The sequence below is a fragment of the Eretmochelys imbricata genome, chromosome 11 (assembly GCF_965152235.1).
Source record: "Eretmochelys imbricata isolate rEreImb1 chromosome 11, rEreImb1.hap1, whole genome shotgun sequence".
In the NCBI taxonomy this organism is placed as follows: domain Eukaryota; kingdom Metazoa; phylum Chordata; order Testudines; family Cheloniidae; genus Eretmochelys; species Eretmochelys imbricata.
In genome coordinates, this window is record NC_135582.1 from 39,561,102 (window position 1) to 39,588,836 (window position 27,735).

General features: G+C 40.9%; 1 protein-coding gene across 1 annotated transcript in view; it reads left to right on the forward strand.

Annotated features, from left to right (window-relative positions):
* Nucleotides 1-27,735, forward strand: part of MYO3B (myosin IIIB) — a 263,385-nt gene that overhangs the window by 113,619 nt on the left and 122,031 nt on the right. Inside the window, exons 17-22 of the mRNA XM_077830392.1 lie at nucleotides 90-216; nucleotides 361-571; nucleotides 2,190-2,337; nucleotides 4,135-4,288; nucleotides 6,812-6,900; nucleotides 8,720-8,849. Of these exons, the coding sequence (XP_077686518.1) occupies nucleotides 90-216; nucleotides 361-571; nucleotides 2,190-2,337; nucleotides 4,135-4,288; nucleotides 6,812-6,900; nucleotides 8,720-8,849 (859 nt within the window). The remainder of the gene's footprint in view (nucleotides 1-89; nucleotides 217-360; nucleotides 572-2,189; nucleotides 2,338-4,134; nucleotides 4,289-6,811; nucleotides 6,901-8,719; nucleotides 8,850-27,735) is intronic.

Consider the following 27,735-nt stretch of genomic DNA (forward strand, 5'->3'; position numbering starts at 1 on the left):
CTCCCTATCTTATTTTTAAACAGACCACATCTGGGGGCTACAACTAACTAATTGTGTCTTGTTAAGGTAGTTCTTGTCTCATTTTGCAGGAAGTGCATTCAGTTTACAAAATTCTGGCTGGAATCTTGAATACAGGAAACATTGAGTTTGCTGCCATTTCCTCACAACACCAAACTGATAAAAGTGAAGTTCCCAATGCAGAGGCCTTAGATAATGGTAAATATGTTTTTAATATTGTCAGTTCTATAAATGCAGCTTGATTGCATTTGTAAGAATCTCTAACTGATGGGTATCAGGTCGGTAGTGCTGGCAATTTTTGTTCTCCAGTCACAGCCATCTTTCCTGTCTGTTATCTTCCAGCTGCTGCACTGCTCAGTATTGGTTCAGAAGAGCTCCAAGAAGCTCTAACCTCTCACTGTGTTGTAACACGAGGAGAGACTATTATCCGAACAAACACTGTGGACAAAGCTGCTGATGTGCGAGATGCCATGTCTAAAGCACTTTATGGCCGACTCTTCAGCTGGATTGTAAATCGCATTAATACACTGCTGCAGCCAGATAAAAATATATGGCAAGTTACATATTGCTGACGTGTGTGATGGGATCATCCCCTTTTGTAGTTTTGATTTTGCTGGAGGAATATTGTGTTTATTTGAAAAAGACCTCAAAATGGCCTTCATGCTGTGATCCTGAACTCTGTTTCCAGGACATTAACTCCATCCTTTTCAAAGAGCTCACTGGGATTTGGCTACTGAAATCAATGGGAATTGTGTGGTTAAAATCTCAGGCAAGTCTTTGAAAAGAGCCTGTGTATCTGGTAAGCATGAAAATCATACCAGATGCCCATAGATAACTAATTACAGTAGACTGGATATATTAAACACAAGTATTGTTCTATGTGGTCCTTCCAATTCTCAAGTAGTATTAAACTAGTGATAAAATATAAATATAAATGATTACAGAACAGCTACTTCATGAATATATTTTTGACATTCTAATGCAAGCTGTTAAAACCAGCTGTCAAAACATTTAATTATGAAAACTTAAATGCCAATTTGCATTATGGAAATGTTTACACTGTGCCATCTTATTCCTTTCCTGGAACAAAGACAGATACTCAGACCCCGTTCTAGCTGCTTTGCACTTCTCAAGGAGCAACTGGGTATTCCCAAGCATAAGTGAATCCCTCAGGTGGTGTAAAGCTGGCATAGCTGCTTTGATTTTGTTGGCTCCCCCCACATTCTCCATGGAGAGGATATGTTGGAAGTGGGGGAAGGCATGGAGAGGATATATCGGGGGCAGGGTTGCAGCAATGTGTCCTCATGGGACAGCTGCTGGTGGTGTAAATTAGAGCAGCCCTTAGGCAGCTTTGAGTTATGCTGGGGGCTGTTTCATTCCCTGTAGTGCCAGAATTGGGAAAGTGGAAAGGTGTCTTATATTTCTCTTTCCTTTGTCTCCTCATAACTGTGCGGTACATGAGGTCAACACTGTAAAGGATGCAGACTTCAGTCTGAGACTGCCTGTCTGTCTGTCTTAGGCAGGGTCAAAGTAATGGGAAATGGCGGGAGCACAGCTCCCCCTCTTCTGTCAACAGCAGAGGGAAAACTCCTCCTCTTCCATAGCCAGTGCTTGAGAGCTCCTCTTTCTTTCTCAATCTACTTTAGCATGGCTATCTAGGTTGCCCACCGAAGAGTCTACACAGCCCTCTTCTACCTGAGGAGGCTGTCAAATAGTTTTCTGTTGAGATCTGCTTGCTGAAACCATTCCCTTAATACCTCTGAAGAGGTGCTGCTTGGAATCAGTACTTCCCAATGATTTCTCTCTTCCTCCTCCCAAAACCTTAGCAGAACTTGTGTAATGCAAGAATCTCAGAGTTGAAAAGGAGTTGGGTGACCAGATGTCCTGATTTTATAGCGACTGTCCTGATATTCAGGTCTTTGTCTAATATAGTTGCCTATTACCCTCCACGCCCTGTTCTGATTTTTCATACTTGCTATCTGGTCACCCTAAAAAGGAGTGTAGTAATGACTATAAACAAATGCACAAGCTGTGTTTGATTTATACAGGCTGTCTCTCTTCCTTTTGTGGTGGATTGAATTAATGATAGTATCTGATCTTGAATATCCTGTTTCTTTTGATTTATCCTGGGTTTTGCCCCATGTTGGATTTTGTGTGTCTTTTCTACATAGCAATGCTGAAAGCCGGATGCATGTTGGGATACTGGATATCTTTGGATTTGAGAACTTCACAAGAAATTCCTTTGAACAGCTGTGCATAAACATTGCGAATGAACAAATCCAGTTTTATTTCAATCAGCACATCTTTGCACTTGAACAGGTAAATTGGGCTGCTGTGATTGTAAGCTAGATTCAGGAGTTCTGTCTATCTATCTATCTGTCTGTCCAATATAGTACTCCTGAATCTCTCTCTTTATAATAATTTATTTCTAATACAAGACTGTGGCTGAACAATATACCCTACTGTGAGGGATACAGGTACTAATTTAGGAACAGAGCTACGTAGCTCTTAAAAACTTTACTAAAAGACTTTTTGCCATTGGGAAGTGTGTTGTGACCCTTGTTGCATTTTTGAAAGAAAAACTAGCTTTATGTAATTTTTATGGATTGTATTACAAATTAATAAAAAGACAAACCTAAAGAAACTTTTTCCTAAAAATAGCTATTAGACTTTTACTAAACTAAGAATTAAAGAGAACAGTTATCAAATCAAAATTATAATTGAGTTAATAAATCAACATATTGACAATAATATGGAATGAAATCAGCAATTGACCAAATCACTGGATAAACACAATCAGGATTTAAATCATGAAGTTAGCATAGTGCATGATTAAGTCTTATACATATTTAAGCCTGGAAAGCTAAGGGGATGTAATTTACTTTTCAGATCTCTGAAGCAGCTAGATTCCTTCAACATTTCCATTGACTGAGTGGTTGACTTTTTCCCTGATTAATTTAGCTCTACTGTGATACAGAATGATTAACAACCTATAATTTCCCTTGTTAGTGCAGAACAAAAGGGTAACACAAAATGATTTAAGATATGATTTACTTAGAAATTGGATACACATGTGCTATGTGTTTAATATTTTCTCTCTCTCTCTCTTTCACATCTAAAAGGTATTAACACAAAAAATAATGAATACGGGAAGTAGGTGCCTCTACCAATCCACAAAATAGGAAAAATAATAAAAGGTTTTTAAAAAGAAAAATTTTTTAACGGTGCTTCTGCTTGCTGGGTTTCAGATTTTCAAAGTAAAAATTGTAATTCAGGGGATCAGGTGACATCATCTCTAGTTGGTGTTTTATGCTGGCCGGCAGGCTGCTTCTGGGCATTTGGCTAGTCAGCTGGCATAGCCTGAAGTGGTCTTGGTCTGTCTCTTCTTTTTTATGGGAAAGGGGGTTGGGAGAGTGCAGCAGCCCTTCTTGGTGTTGTGGTGGCCTGGGAGAATCACCTGTGATTACTTAGATCTTTAAGGTTGTGATTCTAGTTCACTCCACCCCATGCCACATCCTGGGAAATCTTCCAAGCAAATCCAGGGATCATAGACCTCCAATCCAGGCTGTGGGTAGGTGAGTTTGACCTTTGGTCAGTCTGGAAAGTCCCATCTCTTACTAGCAGTTCTATAACAACCTAAGTCATCAAACCAAAGAAAGAAATGTGGTCTAGAGTGATTGAAGACTTAATTAAGTTAATATTATTTCTTACTTCACTCCTACTTCCACCCATTCATATTTCCATTCCCTTAGCAGATCTTAAAATATTCTGGGCTTTTTACTGGCATAGAATTAGGCCACTGACAATTCTATGGCTTGATCATATGGTCATCTCTAAGAAAAAGCGCTGTCACTTTCTGTTAATACAAATCTTACTTAAGCTAAAGAAAAATTAAGAGTTTACAGAACAAGAAAATGGAAGTTTAGAGACTAGACCTCACTCAGACCCATTTCCCACATGATATTGTGACCTAGCTGCCACACAATTGTTGTGAGCTTTGTAGGAAATTAAACGTTATGCGGTGCTATAAACAAGAAAGAAGTTTTGTGCCAGAAATGTCCTGATGGTAATGTTCCCATGGTCAATTCAGTATTAACTGTGTTTATGACTTTGTAGATGGAATATCAGAATGAGGGCATTGATGCTACTACAGTGGAGTATGAGGACAATCGTCCACTTCTAGATATGTTCCTCCAGAAACCAATGGGAGTACTTTCTCTACTTGACGAAGAAAGTCGATTTCCCCAGGCGACAGACCTAACGTTAGTTGGTAAGAATAATAATTAAAAAAACCCTGAAGAATGATTGATACACATTGAGTGAGAGTCATGCCATCTCATAGTATTTTTGCTAGTCTACATAACCACTGAGTCTGTGGCATTAGCAATGGATTGTGAAGGCTTCTGAAAATTCTGCTATGATGTCACCAATATTCAGACATGAATAAATGGATTTTTATTTACTTAAGTATTTATTTTCTCTCTTTTTGCTCAGGTGCTCACTTCTTCAACTATTTTGCTAGTTTCTAATTGTTTTTATACGGTTAATGTTATTTTATGGTTTAAATATTAATACCTATCTAAATAGGGCTTATTATCATCTACAGGATTTGCAAATATTAAATAATCGTTACAATGCTGCTGTGTGTTAGGTACTTTAAGGATTCTTATTCTCATTTAAAAAGATGGGAAACTGAAGCACAGAAAGGAAGAGAGACATGCCCGAGACCATACATTGAGTTAGTAGTAGTGACAAGGGTAGAATTCAGATCTTCCTGGCTTTTAACATTATTACCCCATTACACACCACTGTTTTATTACTGATTACCTCATCATAAGGAGAAAGTGTGTGTGTGACTTTGCTGTGCCATCTGCTTAGATAGTTCCTTAACTAGATGATTATTTCATGAACATTTTAATAAATCTTGTTGCCAACTTTAAAATGCGTGCAGCCAATATTAAAATATGATCCTATTTTTATTTACTTAGGGTGGAATTCTCCTCTCTGATCAGCAACACAGAGCTCCGATTGCTGTCAATGGAATGAGTGCAGAACGCACAGTAGAGATATTCACAGCAATTTAGAGAGCCGAATTTTGCCTTAAAATAATAGCTGCAGGTTAGATAGCATAGTCCATACACACGTTTTTCACTTCCAGAGAACTGGGTTCATACTTGATTTTAGGTCAAAGGTGCAATGAATGAGAGAGTTTCATTCCAGTCCCCATTCATGTGCTGGAGCCGGAAGCCTGCTTGTGGGTCCTATAAATAGGCCAATATTGAATACTGAGTTTACAGTTCCCCATAGGCAGACTTCCTGCCTCAGAGCTGTTCAATTCTATTACTGCTGCCTTGAGATCAGGGTGTCCTGGAAGATCTCAAGATGTGTGTAGCAAGTTGAGATCTTTGACCGTATGCAGGTGTGCTAGCCAGCAACTCACTCCAAACAAAGCTCAAAGCCTAATTCTGTGTCTTAAACTAAAGAATATTTTAGTGGCAGTGAAACATAAACAGGAAAAAATCATGAAATTTAAGATTCACAGATTTTAAGCCAGACAGGACCATTCTGATCATCTAGTCTGATCTCCGGCATAACTTAGGCCAGAGAATTTCTCCATGTGATTCCTGTATCAAGCCCATAACTGCTGACTAAGATAAACAAATGCAATGGGAAGTTTCACTATACAGGCACTAGTTTCAGTACAAAATATCACAGGATTATCTCAAAGGGCAGAAAAGGCCTTGTTCTCACTCAGCTCTATAAGCTGTCTCTCTTTCCCTTAGCTCAGTGTATTGTGGGCATGTACCTCATAGAGTGTCTGTATTTCTCAATAACCAGGGCTTGGGCTGCGCAGCTGTAAAATTGCACTGTAGACGTTCAGGCTCAGGCTGGAGCCCAAGGTCTGGGAGCCCATGAGTGGGATGGGTCCCAGAGCCTAGGCTCCAGCCCAAGCCCCAATGTTTTGCACTGCAGTTTTACATCCCTGTAGCCCAAGCCCGAGCAGCTGACCCAGGCCAGCTGCAGGTGTTTAATTGCTGTGTAGACATATCCCAGAAGGCCCCTTTGGATATAAGCCTGTTTTTCTGAAGAAGTTCAAATGCAGGATAAAAGATGCCTAAAGGCTTTAGCATGTATTTAAATCAAAGTGCAGGTGGACATCTTCTTTGGCTATCCCTTGATGCGAGGATGTTGTCCACCAAGGGGGTTCATTGGCGGGTTTTTAGGTGGCTGAGGAGCCCAGTTCGTGCCCTGCAGATTTTCCCACAGAAGTGACAGGTGTAATCTTGGAGGGGACCTAGTTGTTGGCTGGAGTGTTGTGCCCTTTCTTTCTTGTGGATATAACCAACTATGGGAAGGAACAAGGGCATTCACATAGGGCAGATATGTACATAGCTAGAGGGCTTTGAGTTGGTTATTTATTAAAAAGATAAGATATAAACGAATGAATAAATAAATAGGATATATATGAGAAGTTTCTTCTAGCCTTCTACCTACCAAGCCATTGTCATTTGTTAGTTTCTGATAGGCATCCCATTAGAAGTGAATCGTGAGGGATTTGAAGGACTAGTTTGGGGAAGCTGTTCATTTATAAGTGGCAACTTGGAAGAAAGAACACAGGTGCTTGTAGCAAAAGCTGACAAAGGCTGACATCATTGGTGGACAATGTGATAACTTATAAGGGTATTTTGTACTAATTCTGATTTTTTTGGGTTGTAAGCTGTCCCTAATTATGGGAGTTGTGGTTTAAATTGCTGTGGTTCACCTTTAACCGTTACGTTTTTTTAATGACTAGATAAGTTTGAAGATAATTTAAGATGCAAATACTTTTGGAGGCCCAAACGAGTGGAGCTGTGTTTTGGCATTCAGCACTATGCTGGGAAGGTAAAGGTCATATGGTCTGAATGTAATAAGTGGTATAGTCACTATCCATTCCATCCAGAGGCATTTAAATTGCTTGCAGATTTCTCTCTTTTTAATGGATTAATTGTTTTTAAAGAAACCTAGAATTTGTGATATGATTTACAATGCAAAATTGCCCATGTTATAAATGCTCCTTACCCAATTCTGGAGGTGGCATCCTGACACGTGAACCCAGCTGAGACTAGGGTTACCAGTTAGCAATTGTGAAAAATAGGGATGGGGATAACAGGCACTTATATAAGACAAAGGCCCTAATATTGGGACTGTCTCTATAAATTTGGGACATCTGGTCACCCCAGCTGAGACATTTCTTAGAAGTGGTGGCCCTCCTTGACCCAGAACAACCTGCACAGTTATAATATCTCTAGCCATTAACACATATACTCAGTAGTAATTGTTTGTGTGGAAGAGAGAGAGCAGGAAAGGAAAGGAGGTTCAATGAATAAAACAGTTTAAAACTGTCTCTGCAATAGTGCTTTCTTTTTAAACTCCTGTAGAGGGCAGAGGAGTGACTGGAAGAATTCCCACCTACATACTATAGGTATATTCTAGTACTCTGCAGAACTCAGCCGTTTTGGTTTTAGTTGGTTTCGTGTCCACTGAGTTTTGTTTGGAATTTAAGGTCTAAATTCCCAATTGTACACAAAACTCAACCAAAGCAGCCTAGGTTTGCATGGTTTCCATGCAGACCTAGCTTAGGCTCAATGCAAGGGTCAAGAACCTCTACAAATCTTCCAGTAAACCTCGCCCAACTTTTGGGATTGTTAAGGAAAACTGTAAAGTTCCACAAAGCTCCAGTAAATTCATTGCCACCTAAATGTAAAGTCCTAGAGGCAGTGCTGACTTTCTGTCATTCTCCACAGTAGGGCCAAATTCAGCTCTAATGTAACATCAAGACCATATGTCTACACTACCGTGGTAAGTCAAACTACTCTACACAACTCCAACTACTGGAGAGGTCTTTAATAGACCCACTAAATCGACCGCCAGTGGATCGATCTCAGAGCATCGGTCCCTGCGGTAGTGTAGACCTGCCCCATGTGCTGTGCCTGTGTTTTTCCAGCAGTGAGGCCATTTATAGTAAAGCTGGATGCTGGAAATTACTGTAGTTTTAAAAAATAAAATCTAAAGCAGAATAACTCTATTCCAATTTTGAATAAAAGATTTGATCATTGATTACTAATAACTATGAGAAAAACAATTCAGAGCAATTTTGCCTTTCAAAGCCTTCAGAATTAAAATGTTAAAAATACTGTGCCCTAAGCCAGTGCAAATTAAAGAGAGGATCCCAGATGAATAAATATCCATTTGGTAACAGTGGTAGTACATTTTGTATCCATTTTGCCAGTGTGCTAGATATGAAATTTTCTCCTGTTTCTCCAGAAGATTTAATTACAAATCACACACTGGCTACATGCAGTAAATGCAGAGTGGCTGCTCTGTCTGAAAACCATTGCCTCTTTCACATGTAACCTGTCAAGTTATGCGACTAGTGTGGTGCTGCAGTGTGTTATGTTGCATTGGGCACGTCGTAGTTTGATGTGATACAGTGTAATACAGTGTGACTCAGCCTAAGCCACTTAAACCAATTTGATATACCAATGACACGTTATGAATGCAGATGCTGCCTAAAGCCAGCTCACACTTTGAGGACACTGCAGTAATTCACCAGCTTGTCAGGTTTGAACTAGCTTATTTGGTCAACTTGCCTGTTTAAAGTAAATGGCAGGGTTCTGGTAGTCTATTTCAGCTGTTTGTTCATTCTGTCTCCAACACCTAGGTATTATATGATGCCTATGGTTTCCTTGAGAAGAACAGAGACACTCTTCCTGCTGATACAGTGGTGGTGCTGAGAACTTCAGAGAACAAACTTCTTCAGCAGCTGTTCTCTAGTCCATTAACCAAAACAGGTATTTCTCTGCATAGCTTTGTTAATATTAAGATTTCTTGACTAGATGCCCCCGCAGCCTTCTACTACTGCTGCACAGAACCCTGGAATTGTTTTCCATCAGGGTTACAGAAAGTAATCTGGAGTTGTAAAATACTGAATGCTTGCTATTTTCAAGGCAATTTATGGGCATTAATTAATTAATCCTCACAGGAATGCTGTGAGGTATCCCCACTTCAGAGATGCAGGGAGCTTAAATGATAGCCAAGACCAGACTTCATTGTCAGAGTAGGGATGAGGCCTCAGGAATTTCCTGGTATTAGTTTTGTGCTCGGACCACTAGACAACACTTCTCTGTCTCTAGCTTCTTGCATAATTTGCTTTACATTGTGTAAACCATGTATATCCAATTTAGGCAAAGATAGTTTTTGCAAGTAACATCCTTTCTATTTAAACACACCTGCACAATACTTTAAAAATATCTTACTAGTTATGGAATAAAAAATATACTAAACTGATAGAATTAATTATTTCAGATGATTTGAAACTTGGTGACATTGACTTACACATATGTGCCTATGTCTATTGCTAATTTATAACAATAAGGTGAAGTTCAATGACTTCAAAGATAGCTGCCACATACCAACAGAATGTGCATGTGACACTTCTGCCACACAAACACCAACAATACAACACACACACAGCCAAAAAGAGTCTGCAAACGTTACAGTAGAGTGTGCATGTGACGTTACATAAACACCAACACTACAACACACATACAAAGCTAAGAGACTGTCAGGAGTTGCTACATAAAAGGAAAAGTCTCTTTCAGAACACGTTAGAAAAGGATGTAGACACCTGAAGGTTTTTGGTCTGATATGACATTTCTTTCCAGGAGTAAGGAGACCTTTGGTAATTCACTTGTGGTTAGAGAATTATAGGCTAGAATACGATGATGTATACCCATCCAGTTCATGCAATAATCACTATCTTGCTGATACAAAATGTCAAAACTAATACATAGAGTACAGCACAAGTCATTTCAAATTACTCTAAATGCTTTTGGCTGAATTCCACTCTGTAAGCCATGAAACTGCATTAACTTCAGTGGGTTTGCACAAGTGTAGTTGATAGCAATTTTTGAGTCTATTTGACTATATTCTGAATAGGCTAGATGCCTATTATGCTGGCTGTATAGCTTGAGGACTATTTTTGTGAGTGTGGCTTTGGTTTGGGCTTCTATAAACCATTCCTAAGAAGGTACCTTCTCTCTCTCCTTTTTGGAGGTGGGAGGCGGAGCTCAGAACCTGAACTTTCCTGTAAGAAAATCGTTCATCTTTTGTATTATGAGACTTTACTGTGTAACCTGATTGATCTTCACAGGCACTTTGCTGTAACTTCACTAGGTCAAGGATTATTGTGCTCTTTCAAAATGTCAGTTCTCTCCTCCTTTTAGGAGATCCTAGGGGGAAATGTTAGCAACAAGTTGATAAGGTCAAGGGCTGCCCCTCACAGCACAACCTAAGCTGAGTTTTTGATAAGTACTATGAGTCAGCCTATTTCTTGTGGTTTTGCATTTGGATGTGACTTTGGGATTCTCGTCCCTTGCGGACTAGGGCTGAACAAGATAGAGACAATGATCTTAGCCTTGCTGGAAGGGAGAGGGAAGAACTACTTTTTACTGTTCAGTGGCTGCTTGTGAAGGGATGTTGTAGTTAAGGAGGATCTGCTTCTCCTTTTGCTGCTGTGAGCTTAGCAATTGGTGAAATGTGGGTGAGGACTATCTTATGAGACTGGGGTCAGCTCTGTGCCTAGTTGGGGGTGAAAACCCCTTTACCTTTACATGCTTTGATTTTTGGGTCCTGGTTGACTTGATGAGAGAGCCTATTCCATTCATCCTGGTAGGGTGAGGCAAAGCAAAAGAAGCCTTGCACCTAGTCAGATGTCTGAGACTGTGCTACCTTGTCAATGTTTTTAGAGTAACAGCCGTGTTAGTCTGTATTCGCAAAAAGAAAAGGAGTACTTGTGGCACCTTAGAGACTAACCAATTTGTCTGAGCATAAACTTTCGTGAGCTACAGCTCACTTCATCGGATGCATACTGTGGAAACTGCAGAAGACATTATATACACAGAGACCATGAAACAATACCTCCTCCCACCCCACTCTCCTGCTGGTAATAGCTTAACTAAAGTGATCACTCTTCTTACAATGTGTATGATAATCAAGTTGGGCCATTTCCAGCACAAATCCAGGTTTTCTCACCCTCCGCCCTCCCCCCCACCCCCCCCCCCCGAAACTCACTCTCCTGCTGGTAATAGCCCATCCAAAGTGACCACTCTCTTTACAATGTGTATGATAATCAAGGTGGGCCATTTCCAGCAGAAATCCAGGTTTTCTCACCCCCCCCCCAACTCACTCTCCTGCTGGTAATAGCTCATCCAAACTGACCACTCTCCTTACAATGTGTATGATAATCAAGGTGGGCCATTTCCAGCATAAATCCAAATTTAACCAGAACGTCTGGGCGGGGGGGGGCAAACAAGGGGAAATAGGCTACCTTGCATAATGACTTAGCCACTCCCAGTCTCTATTTAAGCCTAAATTAATAGTATCCAATTTGCAAATGAATTCCAATTCAGCAGTTTCTCGCTGGAGTCTGGATTTGAAGTTTTTTTTGTTTTAAGATAGCGACCTTCATGTCTGTAATTGCGTGACCAGAGAGATTGAAGTGTTCTCCGACTGGTTTATGAATGTTATAATTCTTGACATCTGATTTGTGTCCATTTATTCTTTTACGTAGAGACTGTCCAGTTTGACCAATGTACATGGCAGAGGGGCATTGCTGGCACATGATGGCATATATCACAGTGGTGGATGTGCAGGTGAACGAGCCTCTGATAGTGTGGCTGATGTTATTAGGCCCTGTGATGGTGTCCCCTGAATAGATATGTGGTCACAGTTGGCAACGGGCTTTGTTGCAAGGATAGGTTCCTGGGTTAGTGGTTCTGTTGTGTGGTATGTGGTTGTTGGTGAGTATTTGCTTCAGGTTGGGGGGCTGCCTGTAGGCAAGGACTGGCCTGTCTCCCAAGATTTGTGAGAGTGTTGGGTCATCCTTCAGGATAGGTTGTAGATCCTTAATAATGCGTTGGAGGGGTTTTAGTTGGGGGCTGAAGGTGACGGCTAGTGGCGTTCTGTTATTTTCTTTGTTAGGCCTGTCCTGTAGTAGGTGACTTCTGGGAATTCTTCTGGCTCTATCAATCTGTTTCTTCACTTCCGCAGGTGGGTACTGTAGTTGTAAGAATGCTTGATAGAGATCTTGTAGGTGTTTGTCTCTGTCTGAGGGGTTGGAGCAAATGCGGTTGTATCGCAGAGCTTGGTTGTAGACAATGGATCGTGTGGTGTGGTCAGGGTGAAAGCTGGAGGCATGTAGGTAGGAATAGCGGTCAGTAGGTTTCCGGTATAGGGTGGTGTTTATGTGACCATTGTTTATTAGCACTGTAGTGTCCAGGAAGTGGATCTCTTGTGTGAACTGGACCAGGCTGAGGTTGATGGTGGGATGAAAATTGTTGAAATCATGGTGGAATTCCTCAAGTGCTTCTTTTCCATGGGTCCAGATGATGAAGATGTCATCAATATAGCGCAAGTAGAGTAGGGGCATTAGGGGACGAGAGCTGAGGAAGCGTTGTTCTAAATCAGCCATAAAAATGTTGGCATACCGTGGGGCCATGCGGGTACCCATAGCAGTGTCGCTGATCTGAAGGTATACATTGTCCCCAAATGTAAAATAGTTATAGGTAAGGACAAAGTCACAAAGTTCAGCCACCAGCTTAGCCATGACATTATCGGGGATAGCGTTCTTGACGGCTTGTAGTCCATCTTTGTGTGGAATGTTGGTGTAGAGGGCTTCTACATCCATAGTGGCCAGGATGGTATTATCAGGAAGATCACCGATGGATTGTAGTTTCCTCAGGAAGTCAGTGGTGTCTCGAAGGTAGCTGGGAGTGCTGGTAGCGTAGGGCCTGAGGAGGGAGTCTACATAGCCAGACAATCCTGCTGTCAGGGTGTCAATGCCCGAGATGATGGGGCGCCCAGGATTTCCAGGTTTATGGATCTTAGGTAGTAGATAGAATATCCCAGGTCGGGGTTCCAGGGGTGTGTCTGTGCGGATTTGATCTTGTGCTTTTTCAGGAAGTTTCTTGAGCAAATGCTGTAGTTGCTTTTGGTAACTCTCAGTGGGATCATAGGGTAATGGCTTGTAGAAAGTGGTGTTGGAGACCTGCCGAGCAGCCTCTTTTTCATATTCCGACCTATTGATGATGACAACAGCACCTCCTTTGTCAGCCTTTTTGATTATGATGTCAGAGTTGTTTCTGAGGCTGTGGATGGCATTGTGTTCTGCACGGCTGAGGTTATGGGGCACGTGATGCTGCTTTTCCACAATTTCAGCCCGTGCACGTCGGCGGAAGCATTCTATGTAGAAGTCCAGTCTGCTGTTTCGACCTTCAGGAGGAGTCCACCTAGAATCCTTCTTTTCGTAATGTTGGTAGGGAGGCCTCTGTGGATTAGTATGTTGTTCAGAGGTATTTTGCAAAGTGTGCGTTGTAAATGGCTTGTCTAGTTTTAGTAAATTCCAGCCACGAGGAAGTTTGTGTGGAAGGTTGTTTTTTTATGAGAGTATCCAGTTCTGAGAGCTCATTCTTAATCTTTCCCTCTTTGCTGTAGAGGATGTTGATCAGCTGATTCCGCAGTTTCTTTGAGAGCGTGTGGCACAAGCTGTCAGCATAGTCTGTGTGGTATGTAGATTGTAATGGATTTTTTACCTTCAGTCCTTTTGGTACGATGTCCATCTGTTTGCATTTGGAAAGGAAGATGATGTCTGTCTGTATCTGTACATGATACAGTTCTGTGGTGACCTAGAATCCTATTTTCGACGTCTCTGACTCAAGGAATATTTCCAAAATAGCCTATTTCCCCTTGTTTTTTCCTACACCCCCTCCCCCCGACGTTCTGGTTAAACTTGGGTTTATGCTGGAAATGGCCCACCTTGATTATCATACACATTGTAAAGAGAGTGGTCACTTTGGATGGGCTATTACCAGCAGGAGAGTGAGTTTGTGTGGGGGAGGGGGGGGCGGAGGGTGAGAAAACCTGGATTTGTGCTGGAAATGGCCCAACTTGATTATCATACACTTTGTAAGGTGTATCACATTAGATAAGATCACATTAGAGTGATCACATTAGATAAGCTATTACCAGCAGGAGAGTGGGGTGGGAGGAGGTATTGTTTCATGGTCTCTGTGTATATAATGTCTTCTGCAGTTTCCACAGTATGCATCCGATGAAGTGAGCTGTAGCTCACGAAAGCTTATGCTCAAATAAATTGGTTAGTCTCTAAGGTGCCACAAGTACTCCTTTTCTTTTTGTCAATGTTTTTGTCATTCTGATCCAATGACTCTGTGCTTTTCCTGTTATTCTTAAATGACAGTTTAGGTTCTTTGTCCCAATTAGCAGTCCCAGTTATTATAATAACTGTCAGTTATTAGCAGTGAACTTGATTGTGAGCAAGGTAATTATACCATACAAGCTTCTCCTGAACTCTGGTCCTTTCACACAAACTGGTCTCTCTGGCTTTTAAAAATATTTTCTCCGGCAGCAGTATTGAACTGAGTGCTTTGGGTGAGACACAGGAGGAACTGTAGTCTGGCATGCCGATTAGGAGTTGCAGACCACTGTTACTTTATACCAAGTTGCTTTCACGATTTTTTGTATCTTAAATTCTTTACTGTTGTCACTCTCTAAATGGATCAGGTGACTTCTGCCTTCCGTTACAAAATTCTTGCCTCTCTCTGAAATAGCAGCAGCAATACTTTCCGCCGGGTCCGTGTAGCTTGGAATGGTTAAACATGTACCCCTGCATAGGGTGCTACAAGTCTTTGTGAGCTTAAAAAAACCAGACACTTTGTGGTCTATTTTTTTCAGCCATCTAATATAATTGGCCCCACTTCTGGTGTAGGGACCTGTGTTCTGAAATCAGATTGTTGCCAGGTTTGTCTTTGGCAGCCTGCAGGATAAATGAAAGGTTTGGCAAAGAATAGACGGTATAAGTGTGGCTATTAATATCTCATCCCTGCTTTGTGAAGGAAGTTAAAGGCAGTCTCCTCTTAACTTTCTGCAAAGAAGCTCTTGTACACAAAATAATAGAGATTATGTAAATGTCCCATAAGATCCTCTGCTTGTGTTTGAATGCATCCCTAACCCCAAACATATACTTCATTAGCAAAGCAAGCCAAAACGAAATACTAACTCTGATTCCAGGATTGCATTTAACATTCCAAGGCTTTACAACATTTTCTTCAGTTTGTGTAGATTATTTATTTACTGACACAAAATGTTAATAAAATTTAAATGGAGGCTACATTAAAAAAATGTACCAAGGCAGTGTTGGCTTTATATGAGCCTTTCTTCCAGAGTCTTCAATGCTTTGTTTGAAGATAAGCAACAGGACTGTCTTACATCTGTTCACAACTAGCTTTGGAATTTTTGCTGTTCATGCTATTGGCCGAAGAGCCCTCTTCCATCTGTGCAATGGCCACTAGGTGGTGCTATCTCAGAAGTTTGAAAATAACATAAGCATGATGATTATTACAAAATGCATTTTCTAAATGCCACGAAGAATGAAAATAATGAAACCAGATGACTGCTTCCCTCCACGCCCTGACAAACTCTTCTCTGTTTGAAGTAAATTTATCTAAATGCCTTACATATAGTTTTCAAGTGTCAAAAACTGAGCAGCAGCAAGAAAATAAATATTAAAAAGACACAATTATTTTCCTAATTTAGGATCATGTGAATCTCTGTAATTTATCAAATGTTCTTACCCTCTCTCAGTGAATGGTTCTGTTTCATTGGAGCAGTGTGTGTAGTTTAAAGTGCCAGAAATGAACAGCAGGATGTTAAGAACATGTATGTAGTAGTATAGTTTGCCGTTAAAAGAGTTCACAGATCTCACTAACTGACATTCATACTCAAAGTGAACATTCTAGGACTGATTCTACAGGGTTCAGACCTCCTATTTCGTTACTTCAATGGGAAGTAAGGTTCATTCAGAACCTTGCAGAATCTGTTTCACTTTCTAGTGACCTTTAACTTCAAAAAGAAATGAATATGTTCTGCATAGTGAACCTAAATATTAATCCACTAATTTTCCAAATTGCTTCCATGTTCTACACTATTTCCATCGGCAGAGTTCCTGCTGATGAGAATTGTGAATGTGAAATGAGTGTTGATTGTGCCCCAATTAAAAGAGAGAAGCATAGTGTACTTGCAAGAAACAAGATGCGTCTATTTTGCTGAATTTGCAAGTTCCTGTTTTAGCCAAATGCAACTATTTTGGTCTCTTTAGTTTCACAGATTTTGGGGGATTGGTATCGTGAGTCACAGTGTCAGAGACAAAAGGATTAAATAATCTGGGAAAGAGAGTAACCCGAGAACTATACATTATACTGAGTTTAATTGAAGGTGGCCTTATAAAAGGCTCAAGCAGCAGTTGTAGAAGTAACCCTAGTAACTCCACTTATAGATGCTGATACTGATGTCTCCTTGATGTTTGAGCAGATTCTGTCATAATCTCTTAGAGAATGGATTTTGCTTTATGATATCTATAGTAAATATCCTGCAATCCTACCTGGTGGTGTTGCCTTCCCCTCAGAGTAAGTTGCCCCAAAGGGCTTGCATATGCCCTCCTGGCTTGAACTCGTGCTGTGAGGGTGTGGATCTGTGGTCTCACAAGGAGGGGCAAATTGGTGAGGATTATACCTGGCATTTCCCTATAGTAGCTGATGAGTCTGATACTTATACCATCAGAGTAACTCTCTCTACTCCTGCCTCAAACCAGGAAGAGGTCAGAGGAAGGATGGTCCAGTGGTTAGCCCTGAGGAGACATGGGTTAAAGCCCCTGCTCAGCCACAGACTTTCTGTATGAGCCTGGGCAAATCACTTAGTGTCTCTGCTCCTTGGGTTGCCCCCAAAATGGAGATAAGAGAACTTTTCTACCTCACTGGATTGTGAAGCACGCAGATACTATGGTAACGGGGCCATTTTAGTGCCCTAGATAGATAAAATACATTTAAAAAACCCTCAACTTCTGAGGGAAGGTGGCTATAACTGTCCTTTAAAGGTTTAATTTTTAGGTGAGATCGATAGTTGAACAAAAGAAGGGTTGCTTGCATGGTTATGGGATTGTCAACAGCCCATGAACTTATGCACTAAGCCTCTGGTGCCAGCTACAATGTGTTACTTGTTTTTACTGCTGTGGAAATACAGTAATGTTAAATATCACCTGAGCTTGCCTCAGAAATCCTAATAGAATCCCATGATCCCCACTGATCAGGCCAGGTGCTGTAGCCCGACACATCTCTAAAATGTTCTGTCACCAAACTGCACTAAAAACAATTGTGTCAGGAATAGAAGGAAGGAAAATCTGCCTGCGCTGAGCTTACAACCAATGTTTTTATGGCACTTGAGTAAGTAACATGGAAAATTATTGCCATATTGCCTTCCCTATTGTTTAACAAGCAAAAGTTCCTTTTAAATGTACTAGGCTTGTTTAAACTGGAGAATCTTAAATTTTTAAATTAGCTCACCTAAATCTATATTAAGAGCCATTAAGCCTATACTATAGACTTGGTTTTAGGCGGCCTAACCAATTCTAGTTCAAAAAGAAAAGGAGGACTTGTGGCACCTTAGTCCTCCTTTTCTTTTTGGGGATACAGACTAACACGGCTGCTACTCTGAAACCATTCTAGTTCAGTAAAACCAGCTCAGGCCACTTTGAACTGCCTAAAACTATGTCTACGCTACAGCTCTAACTGATTGATAAATTGCTTTTGTTGAACTAATTTTAATATCACTTAGAAAATTTCCCCAGTGTGGACATGCTCTATGCTAAACCCGGCTACCCACCACCATCACCACTACCCACCAGAGTGGCTTAGTAACAAGCTATAAATGGGTGTTTTAGATCCTAATGAGTGCCCCTTCCTGGCCATCCACTAGGACTGCTGTGAGCAATGTGACCCAAGAACCTCTGGATACCAATAGGCAGGGGGCACAGCAGTATATAGGGGTACAGGGATCCCCTGGATTCGCCAAAAAAGTCATGTGATGTCATTATTGAAAGCCTGTCTCATACTAGTCATCATAATCATTGCAAAATGTACGTATGGAAAATATATATGAGGAGTTATGTATATATCCTACAAATTATGTTTTCTAGGTCTGTAGTTAAAAACAGGTCACTCATAGGTAGTGTTTCTTGAAACAAACTCCTCCCAGACGGGATGGGAGACACTTATCCTAAGGGTGCAACAGTGTGTATTAGCATTCTAAGTCAAATGCTAATGAAGAGCTGATGGAGACTTGAGAAGCAAATTAAAGGAAGAGGTAAACAGAAGGGCGGGCCTGTCTTGAGGTGAAAATCGATAGTCTGTTCTGGTAGATTTGGGGGTGCAAAGAGGCACCCTGGCATGATGGTATCCTGTACCTAGGAAATAAATGGACAGCGAGTTTGCTTCATGCCTTGGCTGAAAATGCTGAAGAGAATTTGGGTGAGATAAGCTTCTTTAGACATAAGGATAACTGGTTATTTAGTTAAGTTGAGGCTTTAGAATGTGTGATATGATCTTGTTTCATATGTAACTATTTGTTCCGGTCTCTCAAACTGTTTTTTATTCAAATCTCTATTCTTTTTAAGTAAATGTCCTTTTATTGTATAATGTAACTCAAGTGCTGTGCATACTACAGGAGCATTGGTCTAAGCCAAAACTGGTAAACTGTGGTAGTCTGTTCCATCTGGGATTTCTGTGAGTATCCAGTGATCAAAGTATGGATACCACAGGGGGACGTTTTGAAGGGACTTGGCAGTTGGGGTCAACCTACAAGGCAAAGACAGGACTGGTGTAGCCCAGAGGAGAGTGCTTGAGTGGCTGACGGGCTGGTTGTGTTAGGGAGATGACATCCAGCTAACACAGGCAAGACTCCCTCGCGTAGTAACAAAGTGACTCACAGCCCTGGGTGCCCCAGGAAGCATCACCAGGGGAATCCAAGCCTTTGTGCTATGAAACCCTAGGGTGCTTCAAGTTTCTAAAGCTGCAGCAGTGGTTTCTCTCTTGGCCTCTCTAGCACATTTCCTGGGCACTGGCTCTCAGTTTGCTATCCCTTCTCCAAAATGGAGCACCTCAGCCTACCTGCAGTATGCCTCAGGACCAGCACTGACCCCTGAGATACCCCAGTTACTTAAACACATTTGTCTCCCAGAACTCCACCCAAAAAGTATGAAGCTTCTGGTTACAGTTTAACTCGCAGAGGCACACAGTAGTTGTGAAGTAGTCAACACACACCCTTTCCACAATCTAACACCTTTGTGCTCTTTTATACTTAACCATGTACACATGATACAAAACAATAAACATCTGAAACAGCAGTATCTCTCAATTTCTGTCTCACAGTTCCCTTGTGAGTCCTCGGGGAACCATCTGGTCTAGGAAGGCAAGAAGAGAGTCTCCTCCTCATGCAGTCTGTTGCATGCTAGGTGATCTCTCTCCCTCATGGAGCCCCTTCCCAGCTTCTGTGACTCAGTATTGCCAACCCTGAATGTTCAAAAATCATGAGTCAGGTTCACCAAAAATCATGAGATTTGCTTTAAAATAACAAGATTATGTAAAATAATAGATTTGGTGTTCTTTTTATTTGCCTTTTGCTTTTTGAGTCTTTAGAGTGCACTGGAGTCACATTTTGAAACTTTCTCCACAGCCACAAGGACTAGAAGCTTACTTTTTCTTTAAGAATGAAGGCTGAAATCATCACATATGTACTTGACTCCAGGAGCTGGGGCTTTAAGGAAAACAATAATTATCATGAGACTCATGACAAAATCACGAGGACTGGCAGCACTGGGACTTTGCTATGTCCTGCCCCATGCTTTCACTTCTTTTATTGCCCCCTTGTTCCCGTGTGGCTCTCTATTTAAACCCACCTGGCTTCCTTTGTTCTGTCTTTTGGATAACTTTCCAATGCTCCTGCCTTCTGCTTCCCTTCAGAGGAGTTAAGCTAAAAATGGTTTTCTAAGGATGCATCTCACCCACTGTTTAGGTGTTTGTGCTTGAATAGGGTCTTTAGTTTAAGACTGCTCCATTGTATCTCTGTCTGGTGTGACAAGTCCTGACTTGTCAGCAGTGATGGAGCTACATACATATAGGCACTCATGACAGAGCAGATTTTCATAATACGACTTCACAGTATCAATCAGAATTCATAAGTTGTACAGATATAGCGCCAGTTCATCACAAAGGGATGGTCAAATAAATGTTCTAACATAGGGTATGTCTACACTGCAGCTGGTACATGTGGTTCCCAGGTGGGTAGACTGACACAGCACTTGAACTTGTGGGCTAAAAATTAGCAGCACGGCCATGGTGGCAAGGGTAGAAGCTTAGGCTAGCCACCTGAGTATGTATTCAGTGGGTCAGGCAGGATTATACTTGGGTGGCTAGCATGATCTCCTGTCTGTGCCTCTGCAGCCACATTGCTATTTTTAGCACAGTAGCTCCAGCAGACCTAACCTGTGGCTGTCTACCTGCACTGGGAGGCATACTCTCAGCTGCTGTGTACACCCTGTGTTTTGGATGGTGTTAGACTCTCAGGTTCTGCAGACCAGTTGGAGACAGTTTTTGTGTGAGAAATGGCTGGAAATTTGAACTGAGCTGCTTTTTTGGTGTTTTGGAAGTTAATGTCAGATCCCTTCTAGGAAAACCAGTCATAACAACTAACAAAGCAATATTTTGATTTTCCAAGAGTTTCAGGTGTTGACAGGGAAGAAATAATTACTGTGATGGGAAAGCAAAGTTTGCTGTCCACAGCACAGTCTTACCGAGACCATTTTCCAACATTAATTGTTAAAGGTTCCTGAGCAATCCTGCTCCCCTAAAGAAAAAATGTGTATTAGTCACTTGCCTGCCATTTTGTGCACTTGTCTGGATTACATTATGGCAAGGGAAATCTTTTAAATATTTCTTCATCCTTATTCATGGAAGGACCATCTCTGAGTGTCTTCCTTGTATCATTTAAAAGTAACAGGGTGGCACACAGATAATGGCATACTGGAGACTCTTCCCATGGTATCCTATGATAACTGTTTTATGAGCCCAGAAGAAGAGGGAACTCATTTTCTGCTTCCCTAATGGTATTTGTTTCTTGGTCCACAGTTGCATAATTTTGTTTTCCTGTTGTGTTCAATGCTCATGAGTGCCCCAACTCTTTTGGTCTTGAATTGAGGATTCACTGTGCATGGTCTAGCGTCACAACACCTGATTTAATATGTGATTCCAACATCCATGGCATCCAACTTTCTAAAATCATGGAACGGTCTCAGAAGAAACTTCTTTTTCCTGAGGGACACCCATTGGTCTGTTGCCACTGTGCCATCATCCATGATTCTCCATAGCTCCCACTGTTGTTTATCTTCAAGATAATGTATTATCTCTTTTTATAAGCTCTATACTGTAGAATGAGTTGTTAGGGGACGATTGCCTTTGCTGGATGGCAAAGGTTCAGCTAATAGTCCCACGGCTGATTCTGAAGAGGCCTACATCCAGTTCTCTGCAGTTTGGGTCTTCTGTTTGCTTTCTCAGCCGTAATCAACTAGCAGAAATCTGGTGACAGTCCCCTAACAACAAATCATACATGCTTTTTAAAAAAAGCACGAGCAACCTTTTTAGCATTAATAGTGACCTGGGAAGGAGGGGAGGAAATGTTTGTGTTTGAACCTTTTTTGGTTCCTATGTAGTGTGTAAAGATGGAGTAATAGGGTTTTATTTTTTAAAGAGTTTTGTTTTTCATTAAATATACCAGGTGAAATATTGGCCACATTGAATTCAATGGGGGCTGGACTGACTTTTTTTTTAAATGATTTGCAGTTATCAATTTAACTTGGCAATTTTCCAATTTAATATACAGTGTCTCCGTATAAATTATCTATATTTTTGACAGCAAATGATACTTACTGAACAATCAGAAATAGTGAAAAATAACTAGATTCTTTTGGATTCCAATCCTTCAATCCTTTCACTTCAATATACAGAGTGAAATCCTGGATCCATTGAAGTCAATGGGAGTTTTGCCTTTGACAGCAGTGGAGTCAGGATTTTACCTGTACTGCTTATTACTGTGTAATCCCATTAAGTACAAGCACTCTGCCTGGTGATAAGTGTTTGCAGAATTGGGTCCTTGGCTAAGTGTACATCGTGTTTATTCACTGAAATGAAATGTGTTTCCATTTAGGCTTAAAGGTTGTTTTTTTTTTTTTCCTTTTAATTCCACAGATCACAACAGAACAAAAGACTCCAAACATTTTACAATTTATTAATTTATCTCATAATAAAATCTATTTATAATGGGACTTTTGTGTCATATATTTCCCCTATTAAAAGATAACTGCAGGCACTTTAAATCAAATGAATCCGAAACAAAGCCATTATAATTATAATCTCTCTACTTAAAGATGAATCAGAACTTACATTTTCTAAGAATTTGGGTCAAGTTAATAGAAGCTATATATTTTCTTTTTAGAACACAAGAGGCTTTCCTACTTCTGACTGTCTGATCCATATGTTAAAAGCATATAAAAATTAATTGTTTTTGCTTTGCTGCCAGTGTATTGTGTGCAAAGAGAGGCTTTAAACCACAGCTGTGCACAGTAACAATTGTGAACTTTACTGGGTTGCAGATGTGGGACATCAGTAAACTAAATTAAATGGAGCTTAACTGAGCTTTAGAGTTGGGTGTTTGATTACATTTTATTTAGGTTCCCAGTTACACAGTATACATACAGTTCCACGCTTCCTCTGTCTGAGGCTTTTCCTCAGATCCCAGGATTTGTGTCACAAGGCAATGGAAATATACAGATGCTCATAATAAGATTCAATAAAAGTAGGATCCAGAGCATGCCACCTATATAGGCTATCTGGGATAGCCATAAAAATGGAGCTCACCTAGGGACAGAACCTTCTATCAAAATCACAAGTAAGGGTCCAATCATGCTAACACACAATACCAGATATAATTGTCACTATTGTCAATAATTCCATTACAATCAAGAGTGACGTGAATCTCTGGGATTACCCATGGCAGTAAGCGCTACAATTGTTACTCTAGGCCAGATCCTGCTAGCCTTGCTCTCATTAAGTAGTATCTTACTCCACGAGAAGTCAATTGACTTCAATGTGAGTACTTGCAGAATAAATTACTCCTGGATAAAGATGGCAGAATCTGGCTGTGAGTGTCTGAAGACTTGGACCCTAATAGATAGGACTGAGTCATTTTAAGAAATAGATATTGATGGTTTAATTGTGTCAATTCATAAAAGGCCATTCCTAATAAGCAAAACTTGGGAGGAACTTTGTTTTGTTCTCTGCCTTCTTAATAGCGTAGGGAAGATGATCCTTTCTCTTTTAATATCTCCAACTACTAGAGCTGGTTGAAACATTTTTGATGAAAATGTTTCCTGTTGAAGAATGCTGTTTTGTCTAAACCAATATGTTTCCATGAATAAAGTTTCAATAAAGACTTTATTGGGAAGGTTTCTTGGGTGCAGGAGAGAGAGAGAGAGAGAGAGACCGACACCGACCCACCCCAGAATAGCCAATAGACTGGTCACTAGGGCATTTGCCAGAGATGTGGGAGTGCCACACAGTGAAGTCCCTGCTCCAAATTGGGAAGAACAGGGACTTGAACTTGGGTCTCCCATATACGGGGTGAGTGCCCTAACCATTGGGCTTTCAGCTGCTCTAGGGTCTCTTTCACTCACTTTTTTTTTTTCTTTTCATACCAAGAGTCAAAAGGTCTTCGTTTTCTTTCTCTTGTGGAATGAAAATAAATGTGGAAACCTCAAAAATGTTCACAAAATGGAATGGTGGTTGTGTTATCCAGCCAGCCTTACTTCTAACCTAACTTCTTACCTGTTTAAAAAATGTCATTTAACATAGATACACAATAATTAATCTTAATATTTCATTTCATACTGATTTAATTAAAATATAAATTAACTTAGAGGTAGCAAAGATGTGTTATGTAGAAGATATTATTGGTTTTAATGTTAACTATTAGAATATGGATCCCATTGTGTGGTATATACTGTCATTTTAATAGTCAAATGTTTACAAAACATGTACACTGATTATTTTAAAAGTGAATTTATTAGAAGCTAACCCTGCCAGACACTGAGTGCTCTGACGTCAAATGGAATTGAGGGTGCTCATCACCTCACAGGAGGCTCTCAGCAGCTCAAAGGATCAAGATCCAAATGAGCAATTAATAATTCTTAAGCTTTCATATGAGTCGGTACAGCAGATAAAGCATGTGGGATGTTCAAGTAATACATGCAACATACTGACAACTTAAGCATCCATAATATTTTGTGGGTGTACTGTACTTTTACAAAGAATGTGCTAACAAATCCAAATGTCTCTAAATCATCCAGCTTGTGTTTATTGTAGCAAATAGCCAAAGTGTCTTATGGCAAACTACCTCTGAGTCTGCGTTAGATTTTGTTCATATATTCATTTCAATGTTTTGTGTGATGGTGGTGCTGTTGAGCTCTGATTTTGTACTTTGTTTTAACAAGGTCCACCACCTTCACTACTCTTTCACCGTACAACAAGCTGCAAAGGTCAGTGGTCTTTTGAACCAGCATGTCTGTTTTCCTGTTAGTTAACACAGTCTTGTTTCTTTTGACTTGACTTGTGAGAACAGCATCAGCAATGGATAGCAATGATTCAGTGAGATAATGTCAAAAATAGCAAAAGAGCTGGGTATTTGTTCCATTTATTAAGCGTAGATTAAAAATAGAATAATTTCCCTTAATATTATATTCTATCAGAAATGGATATTTTTGGGAACATGACATAAAATATACAGATGTACAGAGATACAAAGGAACAAACACTCACTTGAGTAACCCTTGAGACCCAATTCAGTAAGAATTAACAGTCAACTTCTTTAACTCACAGACTTCCAAAATGGGTCCTCCGCATCTTGCACAAGGCTCTATAGCTGTCTTTTGTACTAAAGTAAAACCTGAAGAAGGTGACTGCTGTCTCTGAAGAGTGAATTCCTAGGTTTGGAAAATCTCTCTGAGCTGGCTGATGTTAGTCTTACCTGTAAAGGAAAATTTGGAATTAAGAAAAGAGAAAATACAATGCAGTACTGCCTTCAGATGGCAACTACCTGGTAGTTTTTAATATCCCGTGTCTCGTTATTGTTATTTCTCCTGATTCATGCATTATAGGACAGATTTCAAGAAGAGCTATGGGTAGGGACCTAGGCGGTTGTTTTCATTGTGACAATCAATGAATAGTAATAATAATATTGGGCTACCAATCTGGTGCAATTTGATATTGTTCCCACGAGTCCTGATGCAGGATTCCCAAACCCCAAGTGTTCAAAAATCATGAATCAGGTCCCCCAAACCATGTGAATGGCTTAAAAATCATGAGATTTTAAAAAAAAATACATTTTGGGTTTATTTACTTTCTTGTGTAGGAGCCTTTAGGGTACACATTTTCCAGCTTTTTTGTTTGTTTTAAAAAGAAAGTGGAGATCTTCACTTAATCACCTGATGCCAGGAGCTAGGGCTTCAAGACAAACTTTGTGAGATTTGTAATAAAGTCATGAACAGTAGTAACATTGCTGTTGACTCTGGAAGGTGATGCTTCAGGAAATATTGATACAGAAGCAGTATGTCTGTGGTAATTAAAATGATCTATGAAAATAAACCAATGCTAAGATAGTAAAAGGTGTTCACATACCATACAGTCATAAGTGCCTGCACAGGAGAGAGAGAGAGAGAGAGAGGCTCTTTGATCTAGAGGACTGAGCTTGGGACAAGAACACATCATTTCTAATCTGCCATTAATGTGTTTTGAGTCTGAGCTTCACCAATGAACTCATTGGGAGCTTTGCACTGGGAGGAGGATCAGGCCTTTTGTGAGCTTGAGGAAGTCATTCATACTAAGGCCTTATCCTTCAAATCCTGTATTCATGGAACTCTTGTTGAAGCCAGTGGGATTTTTGCACACACCCAGCTTGCAAGGACAGGCCTTAGCCCAGGGGTGGGGAATCTACGGCCATTAAAAGTACGGTCAGCTCCACGCAGCTCCTGGAAACAACTGGCATGTCCATGCGGCCCCTAGGAGCAGGGCCAATCAGCGAAGCTCTGCGCGCTGCACCTGCCCCCATTGCTGGCTCCACATTTCCCATTGGCTGGGAACCATGGCCAATAGGAGCTGCGGGGGCGGTGCCTGTGTGCACGGACAGCACGCACTGCGCAAAGCCCCCTGACCCTTCCACCTAGGGACCGGGCATGGCAGCCACTTCTGGGAGCAGCACGGAGCCAGGGACCCTCCCTTAGCCCTGCTGCACCGCCAACCGAGAGCCACCTGAGGTAAGCGCCACCCAGCCAGAACCCACACCCCGAATCCCCTGCCCCAGGTTGGAACCTCCTCCTGCACCCTATCTCCTTCCCAGACCCTGCATCTCCATCCCCACCCCAACCCCCTGCCTCAGGTTGGAACTCCCTCCTGCACCCCACCTGTACCCCACTGCCCTAGCCCTGAGCCTTCTCCTGCACCCAAACTCCCTCCCAGAGCCCGCACCCTATCCTCCTGCCTGAGTCCACTCCCATACTCCAACCCCTTTGGCCCAAGCCTGGAGCCCCCTCATCCCCAGCCCCATCCCAGAGCCTGCACCCCCAGCCAGAGCGCTCACCCCCTCCTGCACCTCCACCCTCTGCCCCAGCCCGGATCCCCCTCCTGCATGCTGAACTCCTCATTTCTGGTCCTACCCCAGAGCCTAGAGGAAGCCCCCCCTCCGCCCCGCCCCCAGGGCTGTGTGTGGTCTGCGACTGATTTTTTCTGAGGGTCAGTGGCCCCTGATAGAAAGAAGAATCCCCACCCCTGCCTTAGCCTCTCTATGACCCTGATTCAGGAAAGAATGTAAACAAGAAACCTAGTATTAAGAACATGAAGTCAACTGGACTGCTCCTGTGCCTAAAGTTAGGTGTCAACTGAAGTACCTAGTTTGTTTCCATAACAAGAAAATGAGAATATTATTACTAATTATGTAAAGAGATACTATAAAGACTAGTTAGAGTACTTCAAGCACTTTGAAAATGAAACCTCTTTTTACAATTGCCATGAGTTAATACAGTCTATCCACAATATTGCTGTACACAACTGACAGCTCTTCATACAGCTGGTTGAAAAAATTTGACCAAGCAGTTTTCTGTCAGAAAATGTAATTACAGCAAAATGTTTTGTAGGAACATTTCAGCTTAATTTTAATCATTTTGACTTTTTAATTTTGTTTTGATAAGGTAAAATGGTTTGACATTTTCATTCCTTTTTATTTCATGTAAACTTTTCTATTAAAATATTTTAATATTTCGTATTATCATCTTTCAACACTTATAGAACCAAACCAGACCAAACCATGGTTTCACACTGAAATTTTTTGGAATTTTCATTCTGCAGGAAATATTTATATTTTGAGGGGTCGTTTGAAATGGCGGAATAAGGAAATTGCATTTTTCCGACCAGCTCTAGGTGTTGACATTAAGTCTTTATTGCAAGCAACAGGCTATTTCATTTACTAACTAATTTACCCTCCCCTTCATGGTACCTTCTATTTATACCAGTTGTAGATCTAACTTTGGATACCTAATTGGCTTTTGTTTGAATGGGAGGAGAAACCTTTTTTTCTCTCTCTTTGATATTACTTCTTACATTCAATCTTTTAGTGTATTCCTTATAGATACAATATGACTGGGCAGCATTCAAGTGGGAAGGTAAAGCTTTA